A 20,432-nucleotide genomic window follows, 5' to 3' on the forward strand; every position below is an offset into this window, starting at 1 on the left:
ATTTCAAATTCATCAACTTCCTAACGTCATTTATCATTATTTCTTCTTAGAATATTTAGTTGCTCTAAGTAATTTTTGAAGTACAATTCATTGTATAGAACAAAAAAAATCCAACAAAAACAAAAAAAGTGCAATTTGAATGTTATAGGTATAGTTTATTAAAAAATATATATATGTATAATAAAAATTGAAAAACATATCACCACTTTCCTAAGAATTATGTACATCAAAAAAACAATATGTACAACTGTTTTTACAAATCATATGTACACTATATAGTTGTGGCTTCCTTCACTAAGTCTATTAATCAGGCATTAGGGCGACTGAATGTTCTAGATGAGTACACCCTTTGAAGTACTGACGTAACCATTTCACGAAGTTTCTAAAAAAGAAAAAATAATGTATTACAAGTTAGTTATATCATGCAATTAAATGTATAAAGTTCACCTGAAACAATTAAATTTGAGTCTAATTAGAAATTAAAAGCGTTGTCAAAATAAATGGGCGAATGCTTAATATAAATAAAATAAATACACTATATTGACGGATAACTAGGGCAGCAACAAAATGCACGAACGCCCAAGCAGCTATATTGACTGGAAAGAGACGAACAAAGAGAAGTAGTCGATTTCGATTTTGGTAGCATTACCTGCGTATTAAACTAAGCTTCTTAAATAAAATAAAGTATCATTGTTTTGACAGCTACAGCTTGAGCATTCGTGTTTTTTGATATTCTGCCACAACCAATGGTGGATCGGACGAAGTGTGAGCCTACGATGAGGCGCGGATAGAGACATGCCAATGAGCATTGGCACAACATCTCGCACTGCCAATATCTCGGAAACCTCAAAACCATACCAGTAGTCCGTTTAATGATAAATTAAGCTTAATATACAGCCGCTACTTGCTCGTAAGTATTGACTGCAGTGCACTGTTCTTACAATAATAAATTGATGACAAAACAAAATATATATTTTTATACAACAAAAATACCTGAGGTTTACAGTATTCTTCTAGCCATGTAAATATACAAGCTGAAAGTTCTGAGAAATTATTTACTGACACTGAATTGAATGTAATAAAAAGCTGATCCAAAATATTCTGAAACTAAAAAATTTTTGAATTTAATTAATAAAATAAGAAATAAACTAATTAATAGAAATTAGTTGCTTTTACAGGTAAAATACATACGACATCAAATTTCACTTCATCACAAACTCTACTTTCTATTAGTCCAGGTTGATTTTCTTGTGCTTTAACCATTTGCTCATAATTAACTTGCATTATTCTTAAGGCGATTACTTCTTTCCTAAGTGCATTACGTTCATCTTCTTCTTTTTTCTTTTGTTGCAAAAGAAACTAAAAATAATAATGGACTACTTAAAGAGGGCGGATAGCTTAAGTGTGTTTATTTGCAAGCAGCATTTCTAGTACCCAGCTCTCTGTTTTTTATTTCAACTTTGGATGTAAAGAAAAAACAATGTTTGGTCGACAGCCAATATAAGAATAAAATTTTAGTTTATGAATAAAATTAGTAAAAGTAAATCAAAATTAATTTCAATAATTCTCTAATTTCCTACAAAACAAGCATTAATAATAATAATAAAAGAAGCTTTCTATTTTAGTAACAAAGGCAACAGCTGTTACAATTTGAGAATGTAAAATTCGTTTCACTCATAGGACTGTTTCACTATTTTTCTTATAGAGAGTTTTCCTTAACAAATTGAATTGGGAAAACGAACTTAATTACACAGAAATATTTTTAAAATATGATACAGGAGTGATGTGTAAAATTTTCTACCTGAATATAGTCTATTGATTTTTGTAACACAGTAGCTTTGCTCAGTTTATATCCAGAAATATCTGACTGTTGACAAGTAGGAAGTAGACTTTGCAAAGAGTCGTACCCCTTCTTTATCGCATCTCTTCTTTTCTGTTCAGCCTGAGTGTGAGCTTCACGCCTTCGGTCTTTGTAAGGTACTATACAATTTTTATCATCACCATCTTCCTCATCTAAAAAAAAACATTTCAATTCACTCACGTTATAAAACTGCAACTGTGAGGTGAAGTATTCAAAAAGTTTAAATATAATAATAACAAATTGTACCATGACCACTGCTGCTACTCATTTTGTTACGTACATAACTGTTGCAGTAATAATGAAGTCCTAAAAAAATCGAAAACTATTCAATTAAATCACTGGTAGCATTTAGCCTAAAATAGGTCGAAACTCGTAAGAACTATCTATAACCATACCACTTTGGTAACCTTCCTCATTGCCAGCTGCCATTGCAAATGATAAATGATAATGCGCCAATCAAAAATGAATTCCGCTAGTAAACACTGAACAGTTAAAAAATAAATAAAAAAGTGATAACGGGTTCTACAGATAACTTTGATTAGAATGTAAGTTATGTTGTTCAAACTGTACGTTAAAGATATATTTGAAAATTGTATATTAATAATTTGTCCATAATTGTGTAAAAATGTGGAAAGAACACTCACGCGAATATTACTTTACAATTTATTTGTAATTAAATTATCTTAAAACTAATAATTTGTGGTTAAAAATTACTCAATTTATTCAATAAAATGTATCTTTCGTTCAACCTATGATCTTTTAATTAGGAATTTTATTTACGTATTGAATTCTATACTAGTATTAAAAAAGAAACGAGACACTACATTTTTCTTAAATGACTCTAGAAGTACAGTGTATTTATAATGTACCTAATCATATAAAATGTAGTGAATTCTACTATTTAACATATCCAATACAGCATTAAGTCAGAGGCACAATAATTTCTTATATTAATTAAAAAAAGGTCATAAATTCGAAAGAAAGTGATTCTTTCGATCATAGATTGTTGTCATCGTTGTATCTATTCATTTCGGACGATGTCTCCTCAGTTTTAGCTAGAGTGTATGAGGTGAGAAACTTAGATAACATATCTTTTTTCTTAGCTAACTAGTGATTAAACATTTTCACATATTTATCGAGAAATCAGATTTCGAATCTAGGCGGAAAGGCTTATTCTGACCTGGATCCAATTAATAATTTTTCTTGAATTTTATGTTCTAATTCTTTTGCGAGACGTTTTCATAAATTAGTTATTAATTATAGATGGTTTGGTAAAAATGACAACATTTAATTCGTTTATTTTTGCATAACTTTTAATATTCTTTACCGCTCTTTGATGTGCGTTCCATTGTAATTAGTAAAAATCCGATCGGTAAGATAAACCGTAAAATACAGTTTTAAAAGGATTGTTGGTAGAAATATAATAAAAATAATCTATCAACACCGTAATGTTAAAAATATTGAAGTGTTCTAATTTGAAAATAAAAATAGAATATTAGAGTTCAATAAATACAAAGCAGTAGAAAAAATTATAAATTCAATTAGAATTAAAGAAAAAGAAAATTCGTGTTAGCAACCTACTTACACATTTACATCACTGAATGCTGCTTGTAACCCTACTTATTCAAAATTTGTTTTCAATTATATCTCTTGATAATTATGTTACTACATTTTGCTGAAGGTTTATTTCGAATCAGGAAGCTTATGTTTCTGATACTGTTGGTTATTTGTATAATATTGTGTTTTATGATGATTTTGGAAGAAGATTCAGATATCAAATCAATTCATGTAGCTTGGCTCAAGATGCCACCTGACAAAGTATTGCAATTTACATTTGACACTTGGAAAGTAATTAATCTACTTGATAAAAGATTTCTTAGTTTTTCAATTGATACATCCCAGATTTATAGAGGGCTGAGGAATCCTTCTCTCAGGTACTTTGTTTCTATTTAATGTATGTTTCATAATAATGTGTTATTAGTTTAATTGATTTATCTTATTATTTTGACGTGTCTAGACTTTTTAGCCAACTAATCTTTGCTTAAATAGAGCTATACAGAACGTATAGAAATGAAGGGTACGTGGGCCCAGAACAGTTGCTAAATAAAAGTTGTTTTACTAAGTAACCAGGAGGAGTTGAATTAAAATGCAATAATTTTGGATAGCTGAGCAGTAGTAATATTTTTTGGTTTTTGATTTGAAGGAATTGCTGGTGTTCTGTTATATCACAAAGTTTTTTAAATTGCTAAAACTTTACATGTGTTTACATATAATGCTTTATTTATTTTCAATAGACGTAGGAAACGGAATTGATTATTGAGTGTATAAAACGATATTTTTTCATACCATAACTTTGCTACATAGAGTTTATCCTATGTCAAAAGCATGCTACATAGTATTATCCTATGTACAAATTATTAAGATCAATGGTATAGGTTTAAAACACTAAATGCTATCAAATATTTATGTACATATTATTTAGATCTCACATTTCTTTAATAAAATCAATCGGTCAAAATACAAGTTGTCAGTATACCTACCTTCTTAACAAAAGTATTTAAAATATTCAATTCATACACTTTTCGCCGATTACGGTTCTACAAGAACAGAAGTACAGGTTGCTTAAATTTGTCAGGGAGTGAATTTAAATGCTTAGTAAATATTATATTACTCTTATTAAATATTTTCCATTAGAAAATTGCAGATTTATGAGGGCAGATTCTTAAAGCTTGTTTTATTAAATTTCTTAATATGATAACAGAATCTTTAGTTTTGTATTTTTAACAATACTGAATTTATTATTTACTAATGATATGTAATGTATCTATTTTAATTATTATTATTATTTTTTTTAAGAGATAAAAGTCTAAGAAAGCGTGTGAAGCATCTTGGAGGAGGTTATCTCAGAGTAGGTGGAACTGCTGCTGATATGCTGGTTTTCTCACCAAGTTTAAGGGTTCAGCAAGAAAGATCAATGCCTCCTGATGGGGGTCTTTGCTCTAATGAACAAATCAAGTGCGGACTGCTTTTTTCTAATAATCATATTCGCTTGTTTTCCATGTCAGGTAATCGCTGTAAAATTATAGTAATAACATTTATATTTCATGATAATGAAAAACCAGAAAAAACAAAATCTAAGCTTAGAACGATTCAATATTATAGGAATAAAATATACAGATGTTCATCCGTTTGCCGGAGGTTACTCTGATATGATGAAATAAAAAGTGATACACACGCACAAAGAAGTAATAATAAAAAAATCGGAAGCCGAAAAACGTTCATAAGTTACATGATAAGCAACGTATGTTTAAAAAACTTCCAAATCCCGAAAGTTAAAAGGTGGCAGGGAAAAAAAACCAAGCAGAGAATGTAAAAATACAAACGTAAACGACCTAGCCAACCTTTCTCCTCATTTATATCCAGTACCATTAACACGTACCTTACAACAACATTTAATTCTCTAGAAGAATGGTATCAAAACGTAAACTTTCAGAAGTGACAGAACATAACTTTACACTTATAAACTCCATCTATCCTCTAGTTGACTTCAACCAGGTGGTACTTCTTTGCACAGTAACGCTGTATGTTATCTCGGACTATTCAAGACCTAATTATCGTCCGAAAGAAGTTTCACTGTTACCTTTCCGCACATCCCTGCCCTCTCATTGATTCTACATCTTTTATTTTTTATTCTTCCTGATAACACCAATCGTCGACTGAGCCTTGCGTTTTACTCGTCAGCGCAGTTCAATACATAGTTGACCCATCAGAGAGCCATCAAATGGTTGGGTGGTAACACATATCACTTGCAAGTCACCTGATTTACTTTTATAAGAGCAATCATTGCACCAACAGTTGAAAATTTCAATAAAGTAATTAAAAATATATTAATATAAATCAATTTTATTTGTTTAGTATAATTTAATATTTATTATTAATATTCGTAAAAAGAAATGTATTAATATAAAAAATTTTTCAGCTGAAGATTGGCATGACATTAATGATTTTTGTCAAAATGTTGGACTTAAATTACTATTTGATTTGAATGTTTTATTACGAAATCGTGAAGCTTGGAACTTCTCAAATGCTGAATATTTAATTGATTATTCATACGCCTATCAATATGATATCGATTGGCAACTAGGCAATGGTTAGTACATTATTATGTTGATTTTTTTAAATATAACGAAATAATTACTTCAACAAAAATAAATACATCGAGAACTTCAAGTTCCTAGTACAAAATATTGTATCTTACCATCTACAAAGAAGAATTTGATTTGGGATGAAAGATGAAAAAAAAAAAAAAAAAAATGAAAATAATTACAGTTATTTATTTTTCTATTTTACAGAACCAAATTCTTTTCCTCATGTATTTGGTGTTGAATTACCACCAAAACATTTGTCAGATGATTTCAAAACATTAAAGAGTTTGTTAGAAAGATATAGTATTTATAATAAATCAAAAATAATTGGACCAGATGTAACGAATCCATCAACAAAAGCTAAAAAAGGACCTGGAAGATATCTTAATGAATTTTTAGAAAATAAACCAGATATTAGTGCAGTATCTTGGCATCAGTAAGAATCTCTATTTATTTTTATTTTTTATTTATTTGTTTATTTTTGAGTAATTGTTAAACCCTATATTGTGAACAATAACTCAATACATTTTTAATTTCTTTAGTAATTTTTTTTAATTTTTTCCAGCTACTATACCGGTCCAAACGCAAATTTATCAATGTTTCTTAATGTTAGTCTCTACAATGAATTCAAAGAAAATTGTAGACAATATGTAAATATAACTAAAAAAAATACTCCTCTGAAGCCCATATGGATAAGTAAGTTGATTTTTTTTATAATTGCGTGATTTTTACTAGCTATCAGAAACAAAATTGTTTTAAGTGAAGGCACCACGGTAGCTGAGCGTTTAGAGGCGAGGCTCACAAGCTAAGATGTGTTGTGTATAGTATAGGGTTCAATTTCCTGTCTAGTCTTTAAATTTTGTTCATGGTTATTATGAGAAACTCCTAGTTAAGAACGTTTGCTTCATCCGAGCTAGAATTTGCTGGAACCAGGAAATTCTTCAAAACTTTAATTTTATTTTTTTTTTTTTTTTTTTAAAAAGCAGGGTTAGCAGGCTTTCCCTTACTTAGAAATAAATAAATTTCTACTAAGGAAAAAATTATCAATTAAAGTAGCTTTTTATTTAAGTTGCAACATGCTAAATGCATTATAGTCAAATGACTGATAAACTTCAAAAAAACTTAAATGGTTCATCAGTAACCGCTTAAGCGTTTCGATTTACTTAGCTCAATAACTGTTTATAAAAACTAAGCTGAAAAAAGTATTTTTTAACATTTTTCGCGTTCACTTTTTACAAAAATTGTAGAGAAAATTACAAGTTTCTTATTTAAACCACATGGTTCAACCCTTTTATAAGTATTAACGAAATTTTGATTTCTTTTAGCTGAAACTGGAAGTGCTTATGGTGGAGGTGTAAAAGAGCTATCAGATACCTTTGTTGCCAGCTTTTTATGGATAGACAAATTAGGCGTAGCTGCCAGGGAGGGTATTTCTTTAGTTGTCCGCCAATCATTGTACCGTGCAAGCTATGCGCTACTTAATTCTTATTCATTGCTTCCTAATCCGGTAAGTACTCAATCTAAAATTTATTTAGTTTTAGTTATCAAATTAATAATATTGTCTTTATGATTTTGTTAGTTTCCTCTATTTTTGAAAGAAATCTTTAACGAAATATAAATTAATTGGAGTAATGTTTTTTCCAGTCAGGCTTTACTACCAAATTATAGGTATCGTGGAAGGGGATAACTACCAAACATACTTTACTAAAATTATTATTATATTATTGATTAAAACAAAATAAATCTTAGGTCTAGAACGGGAATCGAATCCAGTACCAAAAAAATACATCTTACCTTTGCGGGTCTCGCCTTTAACCGCTCGGTTAAACACAAGATTAAAAAAAACAAAAAATACTATTGAATTATTTTCATTAAGTGAAATTCGTGAAGTTTACATTAGTTTATTTTTTAGTACATGACTTTGCAACGTCTTCATTAAGCTAGATGCAGGATAACCTGCATAGGGTGAGGTAACAGCCTTTTCAACCTGAGGGTAGCAGGATCCACTCTGCTTTATATGTGTATATAACTTATTTCGTTTAGTTAATTTATTTATTTAAATTTATAATGTTTTCAGGATTATTGGGTGAGCATACTTTACAAAAAGTTAGTTGGTAGGAGAGTGTTGGACGTTACCTGTGATTCGTGTGGAATATCTAGTGCCTTAAGAGTGTATGGACATTGTTCGAAGAAATCACCTAGAATAGTATTATACGGTGTCAATTTAGATAATGTTCCTTTAGGACTTTCGTTGCCAATGAATGTAACCACTACGGCCTTACTGTATTCACTTACTTCTCCTTCATTAACTTCAAGGTAAGGTTTGTTTTCTGCCGCTTACAATTTTAATAAAAATGAGCATTACTATCTTACCACTACTCATATCTGTGAATATCTTTGCTGTCCATTATGATTTAATGTAATCTATCTACATACCTTCTTGTATTGGGAATAAAATTGTTGCACAGGTCTGTTGGATTTTGGAACAGACATAGATGTGATATTCAATTTAGAAATGGTTGTGGTCAGCTTTTAAAAAATCTTGCCTATCGCACAATTATTGTACACCTTCTTGATGTTATCATCGGTAATTGCAATTTTGGGCCATCCAATATATGGATGGATCATTTTCAAGAGAAATACCACCAATTTAGATTCGGCCATCTACTTCTGCTCTGTTGAAGATAAAAGAGCCGTCTTCTTTACAAACTTTCATCACCAGTGGATGAATTTTGTTAGGGATAATCGATCTTAAACAAGGAATTTATGACAGCATGACTCACATGATATCCATTTGAATGAAGTACACTCGATTTATCTACTTTAAAAAACCGTGTAAAGAAAATGAACTAACAAAAAAAATTAATGAAATCTGTTGTGACTCCATACTACTTACATCAGTGAAAATAAAAACAATTAATTAAAATTATTAATACAATTAATAATGTCTAATTTGCATTAGTAAAAAAAGACCGAAAAGAAGAAAACAAAAATTAAACGCAACAAAAATATATTTAGAATGAGACGAATATATTTCTAAATAATAATCACTCAATTTGTAAGATTTGAGTCTTCTTGTTCCCTAACTATTATTATTTATTAATTTTTTTACTTTTTTTTACAGATTGGTTAAATTAAATGGATACGAGTTATATCTAACATTTACTGATTCATTACCAAAATTCAGACCAATAGTTATAACATTAGAAAATCCAGTTCTTATTCTTCCGCATTCAATATTTTTTCTAGAAGTTGATATGGTCGTTCCAGCATGTGTGTAAAGGTTAGAAGACAAAAGTAATCGTCAGTCTTCTATATTCCTAAAGTAGTTTAGAGAAGGAATGTAAGAAATAATTTTTTTTAACATTTCCATGTGATAGCCTTAGATTAAAAGATATTCGCTTATGTGATTAAATCATTAATTTTTATTTTATGAGATTATTTTAAAAAATGTAACTACTGTACCTTGATCAAATTATGTTTAAATTTAATATAAGAATATCTTCAAAAATCAATCGATTTTTGAGGAAATATTGTATATAAATAAAAATTGCAACGAATTCAAAAGTACGAATCGAACAAAAGTGTGATTGAAAATTCTGTTCACTTGTCTAAAGATGAAATTTGTTAATCTTTTACTACTTTTTTCTATGTAATAAAAGCATTTTTGAAATATTTTTTTTTCATATTTACATTATTATTATTTTTAAATAGAAATTGAGCATTTCTAGCTAATAATATTTTTAATCTAGGGACCATTTTATTGTAAATAATATAAATAGTTTACCAGTCCTAGTAAACTAAAAATTGTGATAATTATGTTTATGCAATTATTTGCATTCTAATGAATATAATGCGTGAGTGCGTTTGTGTGGGAAGATAATTTTATTATACAATTTTCTACTAAAATTGAAGCCAAGGTTTCGAGATTTCAAGGAATCTTGAAAAAAGTGAGTGAAACAAGTAACTCGATCATTTCTTCCCCAATCAAGTAATCATATAAAACATCAATTTTGTACATGTGTAACTCTGTGTGATAATTATGTAAATTATAATATATTAACGGATGTAGATTTGAAAATTTATCAGATGAAATAAATTTTTGTCAAAATTTTATGGAATAGCTTTTTTTATTTTATTTTCGTAATCGTAATATGACAGAGCAATGCACAAGTTCTCTACTTATATAGGATATTTATGCAATCTAATAGAGCTAATAGAATCAAGATTACTGACACTTGAAAAAAGATAAATAAGGTGTATTGAAGAGGCGGGCGGATAAGTTGAACTGTTTGGGAGGAAATCTGAACCGCCTTCTTTAGAGACGCTGGAGTCATGATTTGCAGAGGTGAAGGGATGTTAAAGGAGAGAACTCTATGATTAAAAGTTTCATTAGCTTTTGCTAAAATAACAGGAGCCTTTGAAGTATTGCTTCTTCACAACAACTTCTGAAACCACTAATTGTCCTGGTCCACAAAAGGCAAACCTCTCTCCTACAATTTCGATGTCCTATCTTAGTGCATTTCTAAAAATTTTTGATTTGAACTGAAACCCAATAGTTAATTTAAAATAAAAAAAATTCTTACCTAATTAATAGCCAATGAAAGTGGGATGAATTATGTTCTGAATAAGTTTTTGAATCCTAGTAAATAGAATCAGAGCATTTTCATTGCTCAACCTTATTCCATCTTTACAAAAAAGCAGTAGGTGGAGGCCTCTTACATGAATGCAACGATAAGTGCAGAAATTTTCATTTTTAAAATTCCAAATGAAAAATACCTAATACCTATTGAATGTTATTGGTTAAATAGATTAGAGAAAATCGCACCGAGAAGTATTTATTATAATCTTTCTCCACAAGAAATTGTATCAGCAGTTTTTAGTTAATCAGAGCTTCAGGATTCCTCATACTATTGATCGAGTTTCGGAAGTGGATAAATAACTTAAATTTCTCGCATTCAACCCGAGCAACTCGATATATACAGGGTGATCCATTTAAAACTCACCAATCGCTAATAACTTTTTAAGAAAGAGGAATTTCGAAAAAACCCACGAAGTAAACTATATGTTTTTTTCGGTCTAGTTTTCAAATTTTCCACCACCGATGCTGTATCTTCATTTTTGGCGGAGTTATGGCTAAAAATCGGTTTAAGGTTTCATAAGGACCACTGGTTTTGACAATGATTATGAAAACTACATAAAAAACTGTGAAAAATAACGTTAATCCCGTTTTGATATCCCTAATATTTGTTGAGATATTTAAGATCAAATTTACATTTTTTTTATTCGCGAACGGTTTTCAATATTGCATACAATACTGAACATTTTATGAAAACAACATTTTATTAAAAAACGTATTACGATTTAGTAAGTAATAAGAATGGACTGCATACGCGGGATTCGAACTGGGGACCTCCCACTTACAAAGCCTCGCTCAAGACCACTAGGCTAACACCCGCCCATTCCTAACAGGACATTCTTACCGTAATCATAGGTCAAGAAGTCTTGCATACTGGGTGCATTAAAATGATGTGATGGTTGCTTTTATTTGATGATAAAACCAATTTATCCTGATTCACCCATAACCATTACATTGCACTACATGTTTTAACATCTTCAATTATTAAAATTTTTCTACTTTGCGTCACCAATAACATTTTTTGCAATCAGAGGACCTCCCAAAACGTGTATTTCTGGTGGAAAATTAATATTGAAAACCGTTCGCGAATAGAAAAAATTGTAACTTTGATCTTAAATATCTCAACAAATATAAGGGATATCAAAACGAGATTAACGTCATTTTTCACAGTTTTTTAAGTAGTTTTCATAATCATGGTAAAAACCAGTGGTCCTTATGAAACCCCAAACCGGTTTTTAGCCGTAACTCCACCAAAAATGAAGATACAGCATCGGGGGTGGAAAATTTGAAAACTAGACAAAAAAAAACATATTTTTTGTTTTTCGAAGTTTACTTCGAGGGTTTTTTCGAAATTCCGCTTTCCTAAAAAGTTATTAGCGATTGGTGCGTTTTAAATGGATCACCCTGTATAATATAGAAAAGTCATTTACTTAAAACAAATGCTTGTATTATTAAAACTCAAATTTGATTGAAATAAGCTTTCAGAATATTTTCTTTTAAAAACAATGATTTTAAAATGAGATTTCTTTTAAAATCAATTTATCATTTAATAAAAATTAGAAGTTCATGGATTATTACCAAAATAGTACTTACTCTAAAATTCCATTACTGTCACGTCGATTGAATGCAAATGTCAACCTTAACTTTGTATAGAAACACAGTACGCTGTCAGAATAGAACAATGCTCTTATTTGTTGCTGTTATCTTGCTGTTATGTGAGTACTTACAAATTATTTACTATTTAGCAAGAATAAATGAACGTAATTGTTTTGATTATTAAATGAAAATAATAGTGTCTTGGATTTAAAAAAATTCTCAAAACAATTTTATGTTAAAAAGTTCGTCAAAGCCCAATTTAAGATCAAAAATTGGAATTATCAAGTCAAATTCAGAATGTGCGATGTTGGAAATCAAAGTGATGGAATACTTTTTCTTACAATTCTTTCTAAAAACTGAAAAATTGACAAACTCTGGGAATTAATATACGAACTAAATTCTTAATTTTTTGAAAAAGAAAGTTCGATTCAATGTATTAATTTGAGTACCGGAGATTTTTTTATACTTATGCGAAAGTCAGTGGCGGTTTGTATTCGTTTTTTCAGACGTTCGGCAAATGCTTTCTGTCAAAGTCAAATGAGTGATTTTCAGTTCTTGGGATAAGATGTCTCTTAGGATGTCATACAAAAATACTCAGGGATCAGATATCTATGGTCAATAGTACATTTGGGGGCGGATGTTGGCGGCAAGATTATGAAGCGTGAATATGCAAGGAGAGATCTCCAATATGTGTGTAGCTACATTTTGTTTAAAAAAATGTTAATAGTAAAGTAGCAGCTTTCGCCTCCGTCCAATACACTTAATTTGGCGATTTCGTTAAGTTACGATTAAGGCATTTGTAAGTTTTGTTTCGGTTTCCACAAAAAAGAAGAATTATTCTGGTGATCTAGAAGTAAATATTCATTTAAAAAGCAATTTAAAAAACTGACAGAATAAAAGAATTAAAAGATGCACTTCTTATAATAAAATAAGTAAATATAATTCAGAATAATTTACAGTAGATGTCAGAGATTTGGTCACTTCACAATTAACGTGTTCAGATATCGAAAAGAAAGGTTCCGGAGCAGCTTTTGATTTAGAGCAATTGAAAGAATTATCCAAAATAGATCCTGAAGACCTAAATAAATGTTTTGTCCTACTTGGAAAAGAACCTTTAGTACCTGAAAAAGCTTCCGCTTTATGGGCATCAATTGTATATGTAAGTTTTCTTTAGCAAAGTAATGAAATCTAAGAAAGTTTTTAATTATAAAGTCACAATTCAAAACATTAAAACATTTTTGTCTTATTTTAGTTGTTTGGTTCTGCGGAAGATATTCCTGAGGAAAGATTGCAGCAGCTTGGTTGGATTTCATCTGGCATTCCTTCTGAACAATTCATGAATCTATCATATACTGATGTGGATACTGTTGCAGCTTTTGGAAAAGCGACTCATCTTTCGAAAGAACAGGTTATCTAAAACAGATATCTTTTTCTTTTTCTTTGTTTAATTGGGATTTTTACTTAGTTCATAACTTTTACAGCTCGTAAACCTGAAAGAAGCTGTAATGGAACAGTGGTGCGGTAAAAATGAAGAAGATCTTACTGGCTATGATCTAGCAGTCCTTAGGCAGATACTCTGCGCCTTTAATGCTTCTTCAGTACAAATGATACATCCAGTATCATATAAGTAATTTATTTGCCTTTGAATGTTTCATAAATTTAAAAAGTAAATAAATAAATAAGGACATGAAGTTAAAGAACATTTGATTACTTGATTGGGCATCGTGATGAAACTTAAGGTTGAAAACCACTAATTCTACTGTTTGGGGTATAAAAGCAAACTTTTAAGAATTATGATTTAATTAAACAAATTAACTTGTGTGTTGGTTGGTTACATATTTAGATCTTTGTAGTTCTAACGGCAAACAAGAGCTTAGATTTTTGGCCCTTAATTTTTACATTTTACCCCAATTTAAAAGCAAAATTATTCTTTAGCTAAGTAAAGCTAAGTTTTGTTATTTCATAGATTGAATGTATTTATTAAAGTAGGTTTCACCACTACTAGTGAATTTTCAAACAGTATGTATTTGAACTTTCATTATTGGTTTTTCTGTTGAACAGAGAAGCAGCTGGAGAACTTTCAACTCTGTTTAATTGCTCTGAAGAAGTAATGAAGGAATTGGCCAGATTAGCTATGGATGAAGATGCATTTGGAAATCCTTCTTCATGGACGTCTATTCAGGTATCTATTATAACAAAAACTTCTTTTTTTTTATTTCATTTTATATTTAATTAGGTCACATAATTTCTTTTCTAGCTGGCAAATGTTGGATGTGTAATTACTGGATTAGATTTAGTCTCAGTGGTTCCTGCTATTGCGATGGAAGGATTAACTCCTGACATTATAAAATGTTTACCTGCCAATGTTTTAAAGGTGATTTCTCGGTAATATTATTTATTAGCAATTATTATTATAAAAAGACTCAATTTACTGGTAATGAGACTCTAGATTTATAATTTTATTTAGTATCACTCTGTAGAGTCCATTTACAAAAAGCTTAGATGTGAAACATATGATTCAGATGTGAAACTATCTGAAAAGCGTACCTCTCACTCACAGAAAAATTGTCCATAACAAGTGGTTCTTCACATAGCACATCTCTCTCTCCTCGTATTCAAACCATAATTAATTAAGAGCAAGATGCAACTGTCTCATCCGATTTTTTTCTTTTTTTCATTTTTCACTGTAATAATTAGGATTTATTCGAAATATCAATTTAACACTCATGACTCTCTATTCATTTTTCCGTTCTGTAAGGCAATCTTTCTTGAATACGAATTTTATTTTATGTTGTAAATCTTAAATATAGATTCTCCTACACTTGTTTTAAATAAAAGATGCAATAGAATTAGTTTTCAAAACGTAACTAAAAATCTATTCCTTGAAGACGCCCTTTCAAATATAATATCATAATTAACTTCTTAATTTCAACAATTCATTTAAGTAATTGAATTCAATAAATCGCCTTGCAATCAATTCAGTAAAATTATACTTTAAATGCAAGTTTAAGACCGTAGAAAGTAGGCCTACAATTAGTGCAGAATTAAAAGCTTTTTTTGGCAATAATCTTAAAAGCAACATTTCTAGAAATCGTGTATCAGGTCAAGAGATTAAGATTAAATCCTTCGAGCCCGTAACTTTAGGTAGTTCTTAATTGGAGAATTTTATTTAAAAACAATTTTGCAGGGTTATCTGATTTATAAATATATTGTAGAGGAAGAATTATGTAGATGGTATCAGGGCTCATTAATTTAGTCTAATGATTTAACTAAAGATTAATAAACAATAAAATGTCAAACCACTTTTTTTTTTTTTTTCATGTTTACAGTCATTAACAGAAATTAAAAAGCTTATAAATATAAAAATTTAATTAGTAAACTTTCCAGAGGGAAAAGATCAGCTTAGTGATTTAGTGTCTTGGATTCCCGCGTGGAGAAGGTTTGAATCCAGCTACCACGTTTTTATGATTACATTATTTATGATATATTAATTAAATTCTGTTACTATAGGCTATGACAGAAGAACAAATTAGAAATTTAGCGCCTGCAGCTGCTTTTTCTCTGACAAAAGAACAAGTAGCTGCATTGGATAACAATAAGAAATCGGCACTACAACAGGCGATAACAGGTGTAAATGCTCGAGAAAATGGAAAAAGTGGAGCATGCTTGATGTTATCTTCTACTATTATTATTTATTTTTGTTTCCTAATTATAAGGGTCAGTGAAACCTTCCTACTAACTGTTTTGAACCGTAAATCTCACTTATAACTTACAGAGCTGAAGGACAAGAAGTCGATGCGCCCGAAAAAAATAAAGATCTTTACTGATTATTGTACTCAAGATCTGTAGCTATAGGGTAGTTTATATGAGAATATGAACAATTTTTATATGTCTAATACGATATTAATTTTTTTTTCCATGTGCCACTCACAAGATAGAGCGTTAAAAAAAATATGTAATATATCGCATTTACAAGACACCAAATTGTACTTCCGAAATTTTTATATGATTGTCATATTTCTCTTTAGACCAGCAAAAAAGACAATGAAAATTGTATTTCATTTACAATTTACTTATTCAATTAAAACTAAAGAATCTTTGGTTTCAAAAATAATTTAAATTAATTCATAAAGGGAGAAAATGTAAGAAACGTTCTGTAATTAAAAATAAATAAAAGGTAACTTCAGTTACAATCATGTGTTATCTTTTTTTTCTTTTTATAATTACTCGTATTTTTCTGATTGATATTCTAATCTAATCATAACTCTACTGTCAATAGAACCCAGGTTCAGAGTTAAATCTCCCTTGGGAACCATCTATTTGGCACAGTATCTAGATATACAGCGGACCGCATTTCTAATCAAAATCAATAAGGCTGGTGAAATTTAAATGATTATCATACCTGTCCCAATTAGATGTAGTGATGTTTAAAAACGTTATTTATGACATTGTTTAATTTTCTTTGTAATAATCAGCAAATTGAACTATTTAAATTTTTTGGTTTAGCTGTCTTTTATGGTTCCAAAAGCAGCTTAAAAAAGATACGGAATTTATACAAGTTTGAAGATTCAACAAATGGGTAATCTTAATGATAAATTTTATTTGGAGTTAAGGCCCAAAAAACTAGCGCTAGTGGTTTTCCTTTTTTCCTGCAGTGTGCTAAGGCAGCTTGCCTAAGAGCCTTTCAAAAGAAATTTTCCAAGATAGGCAATTACAACCGTATATAATGAAAGCCAGTGGATATTTTGGAGAAACAATAAACTGCTACTTGTGACTTGTTAAAGCTAATTATTTCTCTAACGAAACTTAATTCTACCAGTTAAATTAGAATCAATAAGATTAGGCCCGAGTACAAATTCCTAAAAGTCGACAAATAAATATCAATGCTGTTAATTAATACAGGAATTAATAAATAGAAAGATTCTTAAGATTACCCCTTCTAGAAAGGATCTAGGAAGAAAGGCTCATATTGATTAATAATGCTCATATTAATCCTAGTCAATTGATTCTGGTGATTATATTTAGCTTAACGATTCTGGCCATAAGGCAATTTTATATTTTTCTTGGTCTCCTGTACTGTATAATAATCATAATTCTGCTGCGACAGTTAACTACAAAACAGCCCAACAAAATTCTTATCTCCAGCTTAATTTGCATTTAAAAAAAGAGTACTGAGGAAAATATTTTACTAGCGCTTTGGTGATAATAGCTCTTTAGAAGGTCATAATTTTGGGGGAATATAACGCGATGATTGCTACTATGATCTGATATGATTCGAAATGGCAATAAATAAATAAATAATCTTAAATGCTGTCACAGACTTTCTCGCTGCATAATATAGTAAACTTTCAAAAATCAGAGACCAGGATACATCTGAAATGAAAAACGGCTTGCTGGATCGATAAAAATATTTTATTTATACTCTTATAGTTAAAGAAAATGGAGTTATTTATGTAAAAAACGAGTACTTGAAAATCACAATTATGGAAGGGTTTTTTTTTTGGAGCTTTTAGGTTTCCTGGAAATTACTAAAAATGGATTAAAAGGTTTGAGCTGCATTTTTAATTAAGAGCAATTAAGTAAGATTTTATGCAGAAATTATTTTTTGAAATACCATCACCAGTTTGAGGTGTACTAATAGTTACTACAATTAATTGTACAGTAAACCATTTTGGAACATTAAAGATTGTAATTTATTAAAAACATTCAACATATTGTTACGGACAGGTGAAAAAAAGAAGAAGCAATATCTGGTCTTTTCTATAATGTAGTGGTTCCTGAGATGAGAAATCCTTCGTTACACGCACGCACTGTGCTATATACTTTGATATGTAGCACAAGTTTGTTATATAGCAACATGGGTAAGGCTCATCTCTCATCATCCAAGATAATACATCATCCTGTACTACACTACTTTCCTTTCACCCACTATAAACTACTTTATTTCTCATTAACGTTGAGATATAGAGAAAAGCTATCTCTATTTTAATAAGAATAAATCTTTGGACGAAATAAAACTAATCTTGTCTTAATTAATAGTATTAAAAAGCAGGTTCTAAGTTGAAAGATTAGAGGCATGGATTACTAAGGTAAGACCTATATGTGTATAAGATAAATAATTAGATTCGATTCTCCTTCTAACACTTGCATTTTAATTAATATAGGAATATATGTACATTATAAAGTTCGGTAGTTGGGTGAAAAGGTCCGCCTCAGAAAAAAACTTTACTTTTTCATATCTATTTGTTTTTGAAATAAACTGTTTAGTCCTGTTGTTAATAGATACTATTTTCAATAAATCTTGATTTTGCTCAAGTTTGGAAAGAAACTTTTCATTTTCTTGAAACAGAATTGTGTCCTTTAGAAACTGACCAAACTTAAGCTTCTTCGAAAAATAGTATCTCTTGTGATTTGTCGCTTGATGTACAATCAGTTTTGCGATTTAAATTAATGATACTTGCTAGAGCTTTAAATTATTTACTCTCCTAATAATTATTTTTATTCTTTTAAGCCAATTATCTTCACTTAAACAGTGAGCTGTCTTGAAAGGATTGGTTACAATTTTCAATCTATTCTTACCATCAACTCTAAAGGGTAAAGTTAAGTTCTCCATTTAAGTTTCTATATTGTATAATAATTGTATATTCTACATTACTTAAGTTTCTTACCTTATTGTTTGCTTCGAACACTACAATATTTACTATTATCAAATGTGTTGACAAAATTACAAATTAGAAGACGCTTTTCCAATACAGCTTTTACGAATTTTATGCAATTATATAGTCAAAAAGACAGTCGCCAGTTGAACCAGCTTAATAAAGTGAATTTTCTGTTGCCTTCAAAGCTTACTTCATGCACTTCCTTCGATTAGTTCGATATTCTAAGAGACATTTTTGAAATAATTAGACGTAAAACAGTACTTTGAGGATTGATGGTTATCAAATTAACAACAATAATGTGACGGTAAGTGTTGATTTCAAGGCACAGACGTCAAAGATCTCTTAATATCTCAATGTGATGGAGAATATATAGAGGAATGTTAAACAAAATAATAATTGCTAGAACATTTTTTTTTTTTAATTTAAATAAATAGAATATATGTTTTCCTAAATACAATTACCATCTGATGTTGATGTAATTAGTTGAAATAGTGACTTAAACCAACTCAGTAGTTATAACAGATACTATAAAGTAGTTACAGCAGTCATGATACGTTTTTCGCTTGAAATGACTCTCCTAAACTTTTCACGAACATCAACACTTTATATGATTGGATGATTTAATTACTCAATTTATTTTTATTTTGTTACAATTCTCTTGAGTTCTGTACTGTTATGCGCAATATTACTAAAACTTTGTAAATTTATAAGCAGTTGTTATTATTATACATTAAAGTTTCAAATAACTAGCAATCGTAAACTTTGTTTTAATAATTATAGTTTTGAAATTTTACAGTCTAAAACATAGATAAGACGCCATAACACTTAATCCCCAGCCAGAAATAGTTTCAAATAATTAATAAAATCGTATCCACAGATACAACTAAATAGCATTTTCTTTCTGCTGGCTGCTTCTATTTCAGAACCACATCCTCGTTCCCATTCTAAATACAAACAAAACCGTACAAAACCATAACTGGAATAGCTCCCTAAACTTCTAATTCAGTTTCTTAGAATCGGAATTAGTAATCTCTTAGCTGCTACATTGCTGTAGTAATTAGTGTGTTCTCTAATTGAAATATAACAATGAAATAAAGGTTAGTTGGTAATTTTTCATTGCAGAAATCTCCGAAATAAAATTTTCTCTTAAAAATAAAACCCAATAAAATGTAAGATTTAAGTAGGCAGTAGTAGGCATGCTTTAGAAAAAAAAATCTGTGCAAATAAATACTAATTAAGTGAGATTATACAGATAATTGAAATGAAGATTTACTTAAATAGTAAGAATGGGGAATTTTCGGAGATATTTTGTAATAATATTTTCTAAAATACATTTTTCAAATGTCAAGCTTTTAGAGGGTAGATATAGTATGAACAAAATCCTTGAACCAATGTTCAAGGTGTTTGTTTTATTTTTGTGAGAACAAGCGAGTTAATAGCAGCCAACCACAAGACATCTGAGCTAAAAGAAGAATATATTTCAGAAAAAAAATAAATAATTAAATAAAAAGTTGTGCTTCAGGTTAAGTTTA

At 29.6% G+C, this 20,432-nt stretch overlaps 3 protein-coding genes across 10 annotated transcripts; 2 read left to right on the forward strand and 1 right to left on the reverse strand.

Annotated features, from left to right (window-relative positions):
• Positions 1-134: 134 nt before the first annotated feature.
• On the reverse strand, positions 135-2,347 carry bigmax (helix-loop-helix-leucine zipper transcription factor bigmax). Its single transcript, XM_074129067.1, has 6 exons — positions 2,257-2,347; positions 2,108-2,167; positions 1,802-2,013; positions 1,192-1,359; positions 994-1,107; positions 135-382 (listed from the first exon to the last, which is right to left on the reverse strand). The coding sequence occupies exons 1-6, from the start codon at positions 2,288-2,290 to the stop codon at positions 308-310; spliced, it is 663 nt and encodes a 220-aa protein (XP_073985168.1). The 5' UTR covers positions 2,291-2,347; the 3' UTR covers positions 135-307.
• Positions 2,348-2,384: 37 nt separating this feature from the next.
• Positions 2,385-10,122, forward strand: LOC141454623 (heparanase-like). 5 transcript variants are annotated; one of them, XM_074129063.1, is made up of 9 exons: positions 2,385-2,406; positions 3,627-3,795; positions 4,718-4,926; positions 5,841-6,011; positions 6,214-6,442; positions 6,572-6,702; positions 7,332-7,513; positions 8,084-8,322; positions 9,131-10,122. In XM_074129063.1, the coding sequence occupies exons 2-9, from the start codon at positions 3,665-3,667 to the stop codon at positions 9,285-9,287; spliced, it is 1,449 nt and encodes a 482-aa protein (XP_073985164.1). In that variant the 5' UTR covers positions 2,385-2,406; positions 3,627-3,664; the 3' UTR covers positions 9,288-10,122. The 5 variants fall into 5 exon arrangements, with proteins under 5 accessions (XP_073985164.1, XP_073985163.1, XP_073985161.1 ...); XM_074129062.1 differs by having other exon boundaries at positions 2,389-2,406; positions 3,624-3,795; XM_074129060.1 differs by lacking the exon at positions 2,385-2,406 and adding an exon at positions 2,452-2,930 and having other exon boundaries at positions 3,624-3,795.
• Positions 10,123-12,102: 1,980 nt separating this feature from the next.
• LOC141454328 (otoancorin-like) lies at positions 12,103-16,386 on the forward strand. 4 transcript variants are annotated; one of them, XM_074128441.1, is made up of 8 exons: positions 12,103-12,360; positions 13,201-13,400; positions 13,494-13,649; positions 13,723-13,868; positions 14,303-14,423; positions 14,499-14,615; positions 15,629-15,680; positions 15,752-15,877. In XM_074128441.1, exons 1-7 carry the CDS (start codon positions 12,270-12,272, stop codon positions 15,653-15,655), a joined length of 858 nt encoding a protein of 285 aa, XP_073984542.1. In that variant the 5' UTR covers positions 12,103-12,269; the 3' UTR covers positions 15,656-15,680; positions 15,752-15,877. The 4 variants fall into 4 exon arrangements, with proteins under 4 accessions (XP_073984542.1, XP_073984539.1, XP_073984543.1 ...); XM_074128438.1 differs by lacking the exon at positions 15,629-15,680 and having other exon boundaries at positions 15,752-16,386; XM_074128442.1 differs by lacking the exons at positions 15,629-15,680; positions 15,752-15,877 and adding an exon at positions 16,180-16,386.
• Positions 16,387-20,432: the final 4,046 nt, after the last annotated feature.

This window comes from Rhodnius prolixus, unplaced genomic scaffold (genome assembly GCF_049639745.1).
Source record: "Rhodnius prolixus isolate KJV_2025 unplaced genomic scaffold, Rpr scaffold_9, whole genome shotgun sequence".
Taxonomy (NCBI): Eukaryota; Metazoa; Arthropoda; class Insecta; order Hemiptera; family Reduviidae; genus Rhodnius; species Rhodnius prolixus.